The sequence below is a fragment of the Carcharhinus amblyrhynchos genome, chromosome 16 (genome assembly GCF_965287045.1).
Source record: "Carcharhinus amblyrhynchos chromosome 16, sCarAmb.v2.hapA, whole genome shotgun sequence".
Classification (NCBI taxonomy): Eukaryota; Metazoa; Chordata; class Chondrichthyes; order Carcharhiniformes; family Carcharhinidae; genus Carcharhinus; species Carcharhinus amblyrhynchos.
The window spans coordinates 2,405,389-2,418,630 of NC_137339.1; the positions used below are offsets into that span (position 1 = coordinate 2,405,389).

Here is a 13,242-nt window from a genome sequence, read left to right on the forward strand (position 1 = left end):
CGATTCCAGGCAGGGTAGTAGGATTCTGGTGCCAGAATCTAGGTGGCTGTGTTGCTGCCCAATGCCAGGGTTTGGGACATCTGCCCTCGACTGGAGAGGAACGAGCAGTGGTCGGGGGGAGGATCCCATTGCCATGGTCCATGTAGATATCAATGTTATAGGTAAATGAGGAAAGAGATTTTACATGGAGAGTTTAAGGAACAAAGCACTAAATTAAATATCTGAACCTTCAAGGGTACAATCTCTGGATTATTACCTGACCCAAGTGCAAATTGGCATTGGGTGCATAAAATTAGAGAGATGAATAATGTGGCTCAAAGACTGGTGTGGGAGAAGTGGGTTTCGGTTCATGGGGCACTGGTACTGGTACTGTAGAAAGTGGGACTGATCCCACTGGATGTCCGGTGCCGGTAAGAGCGCGAGAGGTGAGAAATCAGGCACAAATCTGATTCCTTGGCTCTTTCACGATCTTACCAGCTTGTCCCACACATCGACCAGTGGGGCGCAACGGTAAGATTGCCTCCAGGGTATTTTAGAGCCGGGCTCCATGCTGAGAACTTCCCGTCCACTTGGATCCTGCACAGATCAGCTGGCAGAAGTTTTCTCTCTTTACACCAATCTGAGATTCCGAGCTGCTTCAGGAAGGTGATCGTAATTCCTGTACCGAAGCAATGTGCCTTAATGACTACCATTCCAGTGGCTCTGACATCCACCATTATGGAGTGTTTTGAAAGCTAGTTATGGCAAAAATCAATTCCAGCCTCCCAGCTTGCTTTGATCCACTACAGTTTACCTACCGCCACAACAGGTCCATAGCAGACGCCATCTCCCTAGCCCTGCATTCAATCCTGGAACATCTATATAACAAGGACACCTATGTCAGACTCCTATTTATCGACTGCAGCTCAGCCTTCATCACCATTATTCCCAAAACTCATCTCCAAATTCCGTGGCCTGGGCCTCGGCTCCTCCCTCTGCGACTGGATCCTGAATTTCCTAACACACAGACCACAATCAGTAAGGATCGGTAACAACACCTCCTCCACAATCATCCTCAACACCGGTGCCCCACAAGGCTGTGTTCTCAGCCCCCTACTATACTCCTTATACACCTATGACTGTGCGGCCAAATTCCCCTCCAATTCAATTTTCAAGTTTGCTGATGACACCACCATAGTGAGTCAGATCTCAAAGAATGACGAGACAGAGTACAGGAATGACACAGAGAATCTGGTGAACTGGCGCGCTGACAATAATTTCTCCTTCAACAAAACAAAAAGAAGGAGATTGTTATCGATTTCAGCAAGTGTAAAGGAGAACATGCCCCTGTCTACATCAACGGGGGCAAAGTGGAAATGGTCATGAGCCTCTAGTTTCTAGGTGTCCCAATCACCAATAACTTGTCCTGCACCCGCCACCCATCCCCCAAACTGATGCTATAATTATGAAAGCCCACCAATGCCTCTATTTCAACCCATTACCAATTAAAAATCTGTCTAACTCCTCCTTAAATTGACTCACTGTCCCAGCATCCACTGCAATTTGGGCTAGCAAATTCCACAGATTCACACCCCTTTGGGAGAAGGAGTTTCCTCTCAACCCTGTTTTAAATTTACTATCCCTTATCCTAAGATCTCATGATCTCATTGAATGGAGGAGACCCGATGGGCCAAATGGCCTACTGCTGATCCCATGCCTTCTGACCTTATGGTCAATGACATTTCAATAGAACTAGATTGTGAAAGATTATCGGAGCAACTTTAACTTTCTTTATCTCTTCACAGATGCTGCCTCGCTTGCTGAATATTTTGAGCCTTTCTGCTGTTCTTTCAGGTTTCTAGCACCCAGATTACTTTCTTTCTGTACACACATTGATAATCTTGTTTATTCTACAGAGGAGACAGCACAATGGAATATCCTATTGACCAGCCCCAGGTGAGGTTTCCCCAAAGCTGTTATTTGGGTGAAACAGCTCAATTTGTCACCATCCAGCTGGGATACCCCTGAGTTTTTACAGACCCGTGTGATGGAGGGGTGACTGGCTCTGTGTCTTTATTCAATCCATCCTCTACTGGCAGCAAGAAGGTTCAATTTAGCAAAGCTCCCTCGGAGACCTTTTCCAGACCCAACATTTATGTTTAAAAATGGCCCAATTTAACCAGGCCCTTTGAGTTAAGATTGAATAAGATTATTAACCACTAAAAAAGGTCAGAAGACATAAAATACACTGTGACAATACTGTGCCTTTAAGAAATGCACTTTGTGTCATGTTTCTTGTGAAGGATGTGTTCAGATTCAACTCTGTTTAAACAGTGCGGCGTTGTCTGCTCCAGACAGCCCACCTGCTGAGCATGCAGACAGATAATTTCTCTGAGTCATGGGGTGTTTGTTTCAGTCTGAGTGAATGCAGTTTTGTTTATTCTTTTGGGTTGTCTCTTGAGGTTTCAGAGTAGAGTTTAATTAGATTGATTGATGAGAGAGAGAATCATGTGTTAATGGGAAGAGATAGTGTTATCATCCAGTATAGCAGCTCCAAAGTATTTTGCGAAGTCAGCTTAGACCATAAGTTTTGCAATTCGAATTTCTGCACGGGTGAGCATAAGATATTTCACTCCAGGTATGATTCAAATGACCCACTAGGGAGCTTTTATCAAACAAAGTTTATATGAGAATACTGTTAATATATAATAAGACAACTAGCAATAACTTCTACCAATAACAAACCAGAAAAAAATCCTGAAATTGTCTATATCTTAACAGTTCAATGTACTGTTCCAAACAAACGTACTGTTCCAAGCAACTGTGAAGTTGTCCACTTTGGTAGGAATAATGGTAGGAAGGACTATTACTTACATGGCGAAAAACTGCAGCATGCGACGGTGCAGAGGGACCTCGGGGTCCTTGGGATGAGTCGCAAAAACCCAGCCTGCAGGTGCAGCAGGTGGTCAGGAAGGCAAATGGGATGCTGGCCTTTATAGCAAGAGGGATTGAGTATAAAAGTAGGGAGGTCTTGCTGCAACTGTACAGGGCACTGGTGAGGCCGCAGCTGGGGTACATAAGAACATAAGAACATAAGAAATAGGAGCAGGAGTAGGCCATCTAGCCCTTCGAGCCTGCCCCGCCATTCAATAAGATCATGGCTGATCTGTCGTGGCTCAGTTCCACATTCCCGCCCTCTCCCCATAACCCTTAATCCCCTCTCTTATAAAAAACCCATCAACCTGCGTCTTAAAAATATTTAGCGAGGCAGCCTCCACCACTTCAACGGGCAGAGAATTCCAGAGATTCACCACCCTTTGAGTGAAGAAGCTCCTCCTCAATTCCATTCTAAACCGCCCCCCCTTTATCTTGAGGCTGTGCCCCCTAGTCCTACTGTCCTTTCTGAGCGGGAAGAGTCTCTCCACCTCTATCCTATCCATCCCATTCATCATCTTATACGTCTCAATGAGATCCCCCCTCATTCTTCTAAACTCTAACGAGAACAAGCCTAGTTTATTCAGCCTCTCCTCATAGCTCAACCCCCTCAACTCCGGCATCAGCCTAGTAAACCTCCTCTGCACTCCCTCCAGGGCCAAAATATCCTTGCGTAAGTACGGTGCCCAAAACTGCACACAGTACTCCAGCTGCGGCCTCACCAATGCCCTATACAGCTGCAGCAAGACCTCCCTACTTTTATATTCAATCCCCCTCGCTATGAAGGCCAGCATCCCATTTGCCTTCCTGACCACCTGCTGCACCTGCAAGCTGGGTTTTTGCGACTCATGCACAAGGACCCCGAGGTCCCTCTGCACCGTCGCCTGCTGCAGTTTTTCTCCACATAAGTAATAATCCTTCCTACCATTATTCCTACCAAAGTGGACCACCTCGCACTTGCCAACATTAAATTCCATTTGCCATTTCCTGGCCCATTCGCCCAACCTATCTAGATCCTTCTGTAGACTCTCCACACCCTCCGCACAATTTGCCGTTCCACCAATCTTGGTGTCATCAGCAAATTTCGACACCCTACACTCGGTTCCCTCCTCCAGATCATCTATATAAATGGTAAATAGCTGAGGCCCCAGCACCGACCCCTGGGGCACTCCACTAGTCACCATCCGCCAATCCGAATAGCACCCGTTGACCCCCACTCTCTGCCTCCTACTTGACAACCAATCCTCTATCCACGCTAACACCCTACCCCCAACTCCATGTCCCCTGACCTTCTGCAATAACCTCTTGTGAGGTACCTTGTCAAATGCCTTCTGAAAATCCAGAAAGACCACATCCACCGGCTTTCCTCTATCCACCGCCCTAGACACATCCTCATAGAACTCCAGTAAATTTGTCAGACACAACTTCCCTTTAACGAAACCGTGCCGCGTCTGCTCTATCAAGCAATTCCCCTCAAGATGCCTCGCTATTTCCTCCTTGATGACGGATTCTAACATTTTACCTACAACAGACGTTAAACTAACCAGCCTTTAATTCCCTGCCTTTTGCCTGGCACCCTTCTTAAACAACGGTGTAACATTAGCCGTTTTCCAATCTTCCGGCACTTCCCCGGAATCCAGCGACTTCTGGAAAATAACCACCAAGGCATCCACTATCACCTCCGCCATTTCTTTCAGAACCCTCAGATGCATTCCATCCGGTCCTGGCGACTTGTCCACAATCAGTCCCTCCAGTCTGTCGAGCACCGCCTCTCTAGTAACAGTAATGTCATTAAGACCCTCCATTCCTACCACCTTTCCATCGCTAACACCCGGCAAATTATTCACGTCCTCCTCCGTGAAGATAGAGACAAAAAGTTATTCAATACCTTAACCATATCCCCATCCCCTACCACTAAGTCCCCCTTCTCATCCTCTAAGGGACCAACGTTCACCCTAGCCAGCCTCTTTCTTTTTATATACTTATAAAAACTCTTGCTATCCTTTTTTATATTAAGCACTAGCCCAGCTTCATAGTTTCTCCTACCCTTCTTTGTCAACTTCTTTGTCAATCTTTGTTGACATTTAAACCTTTCCCAATCCTCTTCTCGCCCACTACTCTTAGCTACTCTAAACGCCTCCGCTTTTAATTTAACACTTTCCTTCACCTCCTTCGTTATCCACGGCTTATTACCTCTCCTCCTACTGTCCTTTTTAACCATCGGAATAAATTTCTGCTGAGCACCAAGAAAGATCTCCTTAAAGATCCTCCACTGCTCCTCAGCAGACCTACCTTCCAACGTGCTCCCCCAGTCCACATTCGCCAATTCTCCTCTCATCCTACCATACTCCCCTCTATTCAAACAAAGGACGCGTGTCCGGGAACTCACTTTCTCCTCCTCCATCTGCAACAGAAACTCCACCATACAATGATCACTCTCCCCAAGAGGATCCTTCACCGCAAGTTCCCTAATTCTACCTGCCTCATTACATAACACCAGATCCAAGATAGCTCGCTCCCTTGTCGGCTCCAACACACACTGTTCAAGGAAACTATCCCGGCAGCATTCCAAGAACTCCTCCTCGAGCCCACCGCGTCCAACATGGGTCGACCAATCAATATGCAGATTGAAATCCCCCATAACTACGGCCGTCCCATTCCTGCACGCCGCACTTATTTGCGCGTTAACAGCCCGCCCCACCTCCAGATCATTATTCGGGGGCCTATAGACAACACCCACCAGCGTCTTCCTCCCTTTGCTGTTCCTAATCTCTACCCACAACGATTCCACTTTCTGCTCTTTGTCTCCAATATCATCCCTTGCTACCACCCTGATGCTATCCTTAATCAGCAGAGCTACGCCCCCCCCCTTTCCTCCCACCTATCCTTCCTAAAGACTTGATACCCCTGGACATTCAGCTCCCAGTCCCTGTCACCTTGCAGCCACGTCTCTGTAATGGCCACCAGATCATATCCATTTGTGCTGATCTGCGCCACCAGCTCATCCACTTTATTCCGAATGCTTCGTGCATTCAGATAAAGTGCCTTCATCCCAGCCTTCACCTGGACCCTATCTGATGTAACGCCACCAACCATACTCACGCCCCCTACTCCCTTTATTATTGGGACATCCTTGGCCTCCACCCTTACCTGTACCGTCTCCTTCACTTTAGACCCCGTAATGTCACCTACCCTCGCACCCTCCCCCCCCCCAATTAGTTTAAAGCCCTGTCTACAGCCCTCTTTACTCTATTCACCAGCACTCTGATCCCAGCACGGTTCAGACCAACCCCATCCCGCCTGAACAGGCCCCAACTACCCCAATACTGGTGCCAATGCCCCATAAATTCAAACCCATTCCTCCCACACCAATCCCTGAGCCACCCATTCACTTCCTTAATCCTGTCAACCTTATGCCTGTCTGCACTCGGTTCAGGCAGTAGCCCAGAGATAACCACCTTGTCGGTTCTACTTTTTAATTCCATTCCCAGCTTTTCATACTCCCTCCCCAGATCCTCAGTTCGCATTTTGCCTACGTTGTTGGCACCCACATGAACCACAACGACCGGATTCTCACCCTCCCATTCCAGGTTCCTCTGCAGCCCAGATGCGACATCCTGGACCCAAGCACCAGGCAGACAACACACCCTTCTGTGCACTTTGCCATTGTGACAAAGGACAGTGTCAATACCCTTCACCCCACTGTCCCCAATCACTACTACGTTCCTTTTCACCTTCTCTTTGCCTATGTCCTGCTGCATCACTGTACTGTGTGCAGTTTGCTCACCAACCTCACCTCCCTCGTTCTCGTCCAGACTGGAAGCAAGAACCTCAAACCTGTTATGCAGATTGAGAGGCTGAGGCCTCCGCTCCCCACCCTCCTTCCTCCGCTCCCCACCCCCCTTCCTCCGCTCCCCACCCCCCTTCCTCCGCTCCCCACCCTCCTTCCTCCGCTCCCCACCCTCTGTCCTCCTCTCAGCAGCCCCCTCTTGTTCTTGACCCTTAGAGTTAGCCAGTCTAGGGGGGGTGGATGTCACTTGCACCCCATTGACAATGGCACCCTCTCTCCCCCTGATGAGCCTCAGTGTCTGTAGCTCAGAGGCCAGCTCATCTACCTTGAGCTGGAGCTCCTCCAGCTACCTGCACTTACTGCAGACATGGTCACTGGGAAGGACCCTGGGGTCCACCAGCTCCCACATCATACAGAAACCACACATCACATGCCCCTCCATTATTCACTGTAGTAATATTTAATATTTCAACACGAACTTACCTGGCCCTTTTTCCCCCAAGCCCTTTTGATATTAAGCCCTAATAGCTCACTCTGCTCCCCCTCACTCCGCTGCCCGCTCCGACGCTGCCCGCTGTCTACACCAGGCCTCCTTTTAAACCTGGCGCTGATTTAAAGCTTGCTGGCCCACAACTCCCTTCTAACCACTCCCTCAGAATTCTTAAAGCAGTAAATACGAAAAGCCCGCAAAAATGCTTTTAAATGCTTTAAACAGTTCTACAAGGTACAAAGTGCTTTAAACTTATTTAAACAGGTTTTTAACAGGTAGTTTCTTATCTCTCTCTCTGCTCCTTCACGCGTCTGCTCCAGCAAACAAGTTTTGGTCGCCGCGCTTACGCAAGGATATTTTGGCCTTGGAGGGAGTGCAGAGGAGGTTTACTAGGCTGATACCGGAGTTGAGGGGATTGAGCTATGAGGAGAGGCTGAATAAACTAGGCTTGTACTCGTTGGAGTTTAGAAGAATGAGGGGAGATCTCATTGAGACGTATAAGATGATGAATGGGATGGATAGGATAGAGGTGGAGAGACTCTTCCCGCTCAGAAAGGACAGTAGGACTAGGGGGCACAGCCTCAAGATAAAGGGGAGGCGGTTTAGAATGGAGTTGAGGAGGAACTTCTTCACTCAAAGGGTGGTGAATCTCTGGAATTCTCTGCCCGTTGAAGTGGTGGAGGCTGCCTCGCTAAATATATTTAAGACGCGGGTTGATAGGTTTTTGATAGGCAAGGGGACTAAAGGTTATGGGGAGAGGGCGGGAATGTGGAACTGAGCCACGACAGATCAGCCATGATCTTATTGAATGGCGGGGCAGGCTCGAAGGGCTAGATGGCCTACTCCTGCTCCTATTTCTTATGTTCTTATGTTCAAACAAGCACTCTTACAAGCATACACCCATCCCAGGTTTAACACAGAAAATAAGGATGCTATGAACTAGTCCCTTGGATGGAGAATTGAACCACGAGCTTCTCCATTCTGGAGATCCCAGCACTTCAAGGTAGAGAGAGAGCCACAGCTTTCTTCGAGCCAGCAAATCACAAACAGCAAACTTCTCACTCCAGAAAAATAAGGAAGGCTACCTCCAACTAACCAGCAGAATTTCTAATATCAGGGCAGACAGAAAGACTGCAACCAACCTGGAGTCCAAGTACTTTCCCACCAGCAAGTAACCAAAACTGAAAGTAAAAGAACTCTTATCATAGCATCGAAGAATCATAGAATCCTATGAATCATAGAACCCTACAGTGCAGAAGGAGGCCCTTCGGCCCATCGAGTCTGCACCGACCACAATCCCACCCAGGCCCTACCCCCATATCCCTACATATTTTACCCACTAATCCCTTTAACCTAAGCATCCTACTACACTAAGGGGCAATTTTAACATGACCACTCAACCTAACCCGCACATCTTTGGACTGTGGGAGGAAACTGGAGCACCTGGAGGAAACCCATGCAGACACGAGGAGAATGTGCAATCTCCACACAGACAATGACCCAAGCCGGGAATCGAACCCAGGTCCCTGGAGCTGTGAAGCAGCAGTGCCAACCACTGTGTTACCGTGCCAACCTGTGTTCCTTCAGAAGGAATTCTTCAAAATGCAGCTAATGAAAGTATAACAAAGCTTACTCCAACTTATAAATCAAACAAGGAAACATTATTACTCCAAACTTGGGACCTCACCCTGGGCCACTCCAAACTATCCACAATTCTACATACTCCCTTATTGATAGTGAATCAGCTGGTCAACTGGCCATTACATCATTCTGTAATTGGTTCCATGGTTTACTAGATCAGCTGACCCTTACATCTTGTTCCCATTGGTCACGTTACATTCAATACAAAGTTGTCACTGGTTAACTCTAACATCCTGCAGTGCAGAAGAAGGCCATTTGGCCCGTCGAGACTGCGCCGACCACAATCCCACCCCGGCTCTATCCCCATAACCTCATGCATTTACACTAGCTAATCCCCCTGACATTAAGGGGCAATTTAGCATGGCCAATCTACCTAACCCACACATCTTTGGACTGTGGGAAGAAATTTTGTGAGGAAAAAAACTGTCCCACTTGACCTATCAATCATACTTATCCTCAACAATTTCAAAAAGGTTGTAAACCTCAAGAGAGTGCATTAGCCCAGATTAAAAATAAACAAAAACCCATCAAATAATTTAAGCAACAATTAAAGGATATCTAGTCAGGCAGCTCAGTGCCTGCTTATAACTGCAGGGAACACGAATAAAAATATACTTCTTAAAGACACACAATGTCATACTAGGCTTACAGAGGGAAAAATAGACAATTTCTGTTTGGATTGTAAACAGCAGCAGCACTTCTCTCTCTCTGGAGATTAAAGTCTGGGACCTGCTAGAAAATAGGTATCTCTCTCTGGAGGGGCTCTGTAGGCTGAAGGACCAGTAGCCTGCATAGCAACATGTAAGTCTATTGTGTATTAACCGGTATTGAAGAGGAGTTTATGGCTATAAGGAATATTGCTTAAATTGGAACTAATAGAGATTGGCTAGCAGTTAAGAATTGTATCTTGTCATGTTTAAGTATTGGTAAAAGATAATTATTTTTGTTGTGGTTAAACTGTATTGTTAAATAAATTTTGTTTTGATAAAAGCTTCCCAGTGAGTCAATAGAATCACACCTGGAGTGAATCACCTTATGCTCACACTAATGCCAAAACCAGAAAGAGTTGGTGTCTGGGCTAACTTCATTGCGTGCCTTGGAGTTTCTGAACTAGTCCCTAATAACATGCATCTTCATTCATGTGGATTGGAAGTAAGAATCGAGTCCAATAGTAAACAAATATAAATAAAATGTTAACGAAACCATCCTTGAATTGTGAGGAGTAGATGATGAGTTGTTGCAGTTGTTACTAATTGATTGCAGCATAGTGACTTTTACAGACAAATAATTGATTCTGTGATCAAGGTTAAAAGCAAATTACTGCAGATGCTGGAATCTGAAACCAAAAGAGAAAATCTCAGCAGGTCTGGCAGCATCTGTAAGGAGAGAAAAGATCTGACGTTTCGAGTTCAGATGACCCTTTGACAAAGCTCTGACCTAGTCATTCTTTTATTCCTGAGATACCTCTAGAAAGCTTTAGGATTTTCCTTGCCAAAAACCTTTCATGTCCCCTCCTGGCTCTTCTTAGCTCTCTCTTTAGGTCCTTCCTGGCTAACTTGTAACTCTCAAGCACCCTAACTGAGCCTTCACGTCTCATGTTAACATAAGCCTCCTTCTTCCTCTTCACAAGAGATTCAACTTCTTTAGTAAACCACGGTTCCCTCGCTCGATCACTTCCTCCCTGCCTGACAGGTACATACTTATCAAGGGCATGCAGTAGCTGTTCCTTGAACAAGCTCCACATTTCAATTGTGCCCATCCCCTGCAGTTTCCTTCCACATCCTATGCATCCTAAATCTCGCCTAATCGCATCATAATTTCCTTTCCCCCCGCTATAACTCTTGCCCTGTGGTATATACCTATCCCTTTCCATCAGTAAAGTAAATGTAACTGAATTGTGGTCACTATCACCAAAGTGCTCCCTTCCTCCAAATCTGACACCTGGTCTGGTTCATTACCCAGTACCAAATCCAATGTGGCCTCACCTCTTGTTGGCCTGTCTACGTACTGTGTCAGGAAACCCCCCTGCACACATTGGACAAAAACTGACCCCTCTAAAGTACTCAAACTATAGTGTTTCCAGTCAATATTTGTAAAGTTAAAGTCCCCCATAACAACTACCCTGTTACTTTCGCTCCTATCCAGAATCATCAAAATCATCAGTATACTTTTTCTGTATAGTGCGCAAGAAACAATACTTTTCACTGTATGTCAATACATGTGACAATAATAAATCAAATCAAAATAAATCAAAAAGAATAAGTTTGAGACATCCTCACTCACAACTAAAAGAGTCTGTGTGGTCCTTCAGTTTTTTTTATATGGAATTATTGGTGCACATTAATTTATAAATTTATTATCTCATGTCTTTTAGCATCAGCCCATCAAAGTAATTAATTCTGAGTGTAGAACTTCTGGAGGTTACTGACAGATATGGAAAGGTGTTATATAAATGCAGTACTTGATATAATTTACTTGGGATTTTGAAAGTTAATTGAAATTCTCTCACTTGGTCTTGAGGAAGGATAAGGCTCAGTTATTAACGGGGAGTTAGCGAGCTGGTTTGTGAAGAGATGATGATTTTGATGAATGGAATGACATTCCCTGAAGCTGGGATCAAGCTAGTGGAATTTTAAAGAGCTTCCTTTTGTCCCAGGCTTTACACCTCTTCAATCATTTTATGTTCTCATTAATGAATTTCAGTGACAAAAGCTTCCAAGTTGTATAGGGTAAGCCTCGAGGTGAAAGGCAGTGCAAAACCTAATAAAATATAGATCAGTATTCACGAATAGTTTTGAAATCAAATGCTTTGTGACTTGACTATTTTTTAGCAGCATAAAATTAAATTGGATGGAGGTCTGGATTAGCAGATTTCCTTCCCTAAAGGGCATGAGTGAACCAGATGGGTTTTTATGACAATCGCCAATGGTTTCATGGTCTTCAGTAGATTTTTAATTCCTGACATTATTTTTCATTGAAGTCAAATTCCATGACAAGACAGATTTTCCCAGTTTTGACTTCCTTCACCCAATTCCACAATTCTGCCATTCCCAATGTGTATGGAGTGTTGAATCATAATCACAAGTGCAGTATTCTAGTGGAGCTGAACCTTAAGCCGAGCCATCAGATGCAATACAATGCACCAATGCAATACCCCAATGCAATACAAAAAACCTTGTTGTGGAAGTGGGTGGGGACAAAATGACAAGAAATTGACCATTACAAAATATCTTACAATCCAAGTGTTTCTAACAGCAGTACACAAGATCTTTCAAGACAAAAAGTAGTTAGCTGCATGAAGACAATTTTTCCTGGAGTTTCCAATTGGTCTCAAGTCCATTTGGGCAGAAATAGGGTCTGCCAAAAAAATTGTCACAAAATCAACAGGCCATTATGTTAAAACCATTGCTGCTCAGGAGGCAAATGCTGTAGAAGTTACTGTGCAATACTGTGCAACAGGAAGAGATCTGTCTCTGCTGGACTCATGTCCTTAGCAGCAGCCACCTCCGCCACTGCCTTGCTTCAATGGAGCGCTCTGAATTTGGATGTTGGATTTTTCATCACTGTGTGTAGGGCCTGTGCCCGTGCGATTCTTGATCTCAACAGACATCATCACAAATGCCGGTTCAATAGTAGTGGCATTTTTTGCACTGGTTTCCAAGAATGGAATTTGGAGAGAGTCAGCATACTCCTTAGCTGTAGTATAATCCACTACCTTCATAGTAGTCAAGTCACATTTGTTTCCTGCTAGCAATTTATTCACATTCCCACTGGCATAGCGAGCTATTTCCTCCAGCCACTGCTTAACATTAGTGAAGGAATCCTGATCTGTAACATCGTACACAATAATAATCCCATGTGCTCCTCTGTAGGAACTGGAAGTGATGGTTCGGAATCGCTGTCGTCCTGCTGTATCCCGAATCTGTAGCTTTATGGTTTTACCCTCTAGTTCAATGGTTTGGATTTTGAAGTCAACACCAATGGTGTAGCTTTCTGTGTACGCGTCATCAGCAACTCGGAGCAGCAGACAAGACTTGCCAACACCAGAGTCACCAATGAGGAGCAACTTGAACAAGTAGTCATATTCAGGATTCATGGCTGACATTTCAGAGGTGGGTGGGGGGGGGGGGGGGGGGAGGGTGGTGGTGGTGCGGGGGATGTTGGGGGGGGAGGGGGGAGAGAGTATCCCTGGGGGAGTGGGAGGCTGTGTCTGCTCCTGGCGGCTGCTGTCTGCGGCTCCCTGGAGGCAGCTTTCACTCTCCCCGGATACAAAGTATCGGCCTGGCGGCGACACTGTATCCAGCAGCGGCCACAATGTATCCACTGTGCTCATTCAGTGAAGCTGGCGCCGGCTGGCTGGCTCTCCCAGCTGCTCCACCGCAACAGCCTGCACACCAAGTTTTCAGTG

At 45.9% G+C, this 13,242-nt stretch overlaps 1 protein-coding gene across 2 annotated transcripts; it reads right to left on the bottom strand.

Annotated features, from left to right (window-relative positions):
• Positions 1-12,324: 12,324 nt before the first annotated feature.
• On the bottom strand, positions 12,325-12,940 carry LOC145353591 (ras-related protein Rab-1A-like). Of its 2 annotated transcripts, XM_080204345.1 has the most exons (2): positions 12,745-12,940; positions 12,325-12,525 (listed from the first exon to the last, which is right to left on the bottom strand). In XM_080204345.1, the coding sequence occupies exons 1-2, from the start codon at positions 12,937-12,939 to the stop codon at positions 12,325-12,327; spliced, it is 396 nt and encodes a 131-aa protein (XP_080060471.1). In that variant the 5' UTR covers position 12,940. The 2 variants fall into 2 exon arrangements, with proteins under 2 accessions (XP_080060471.1, XP_080060470.1); XM_080204344.1 differs by having other exon boundaries at positions 12,325-12,940.
• Between the last annotated feature and the right edge of the window lie 302 nt (positions 12,941-13,242).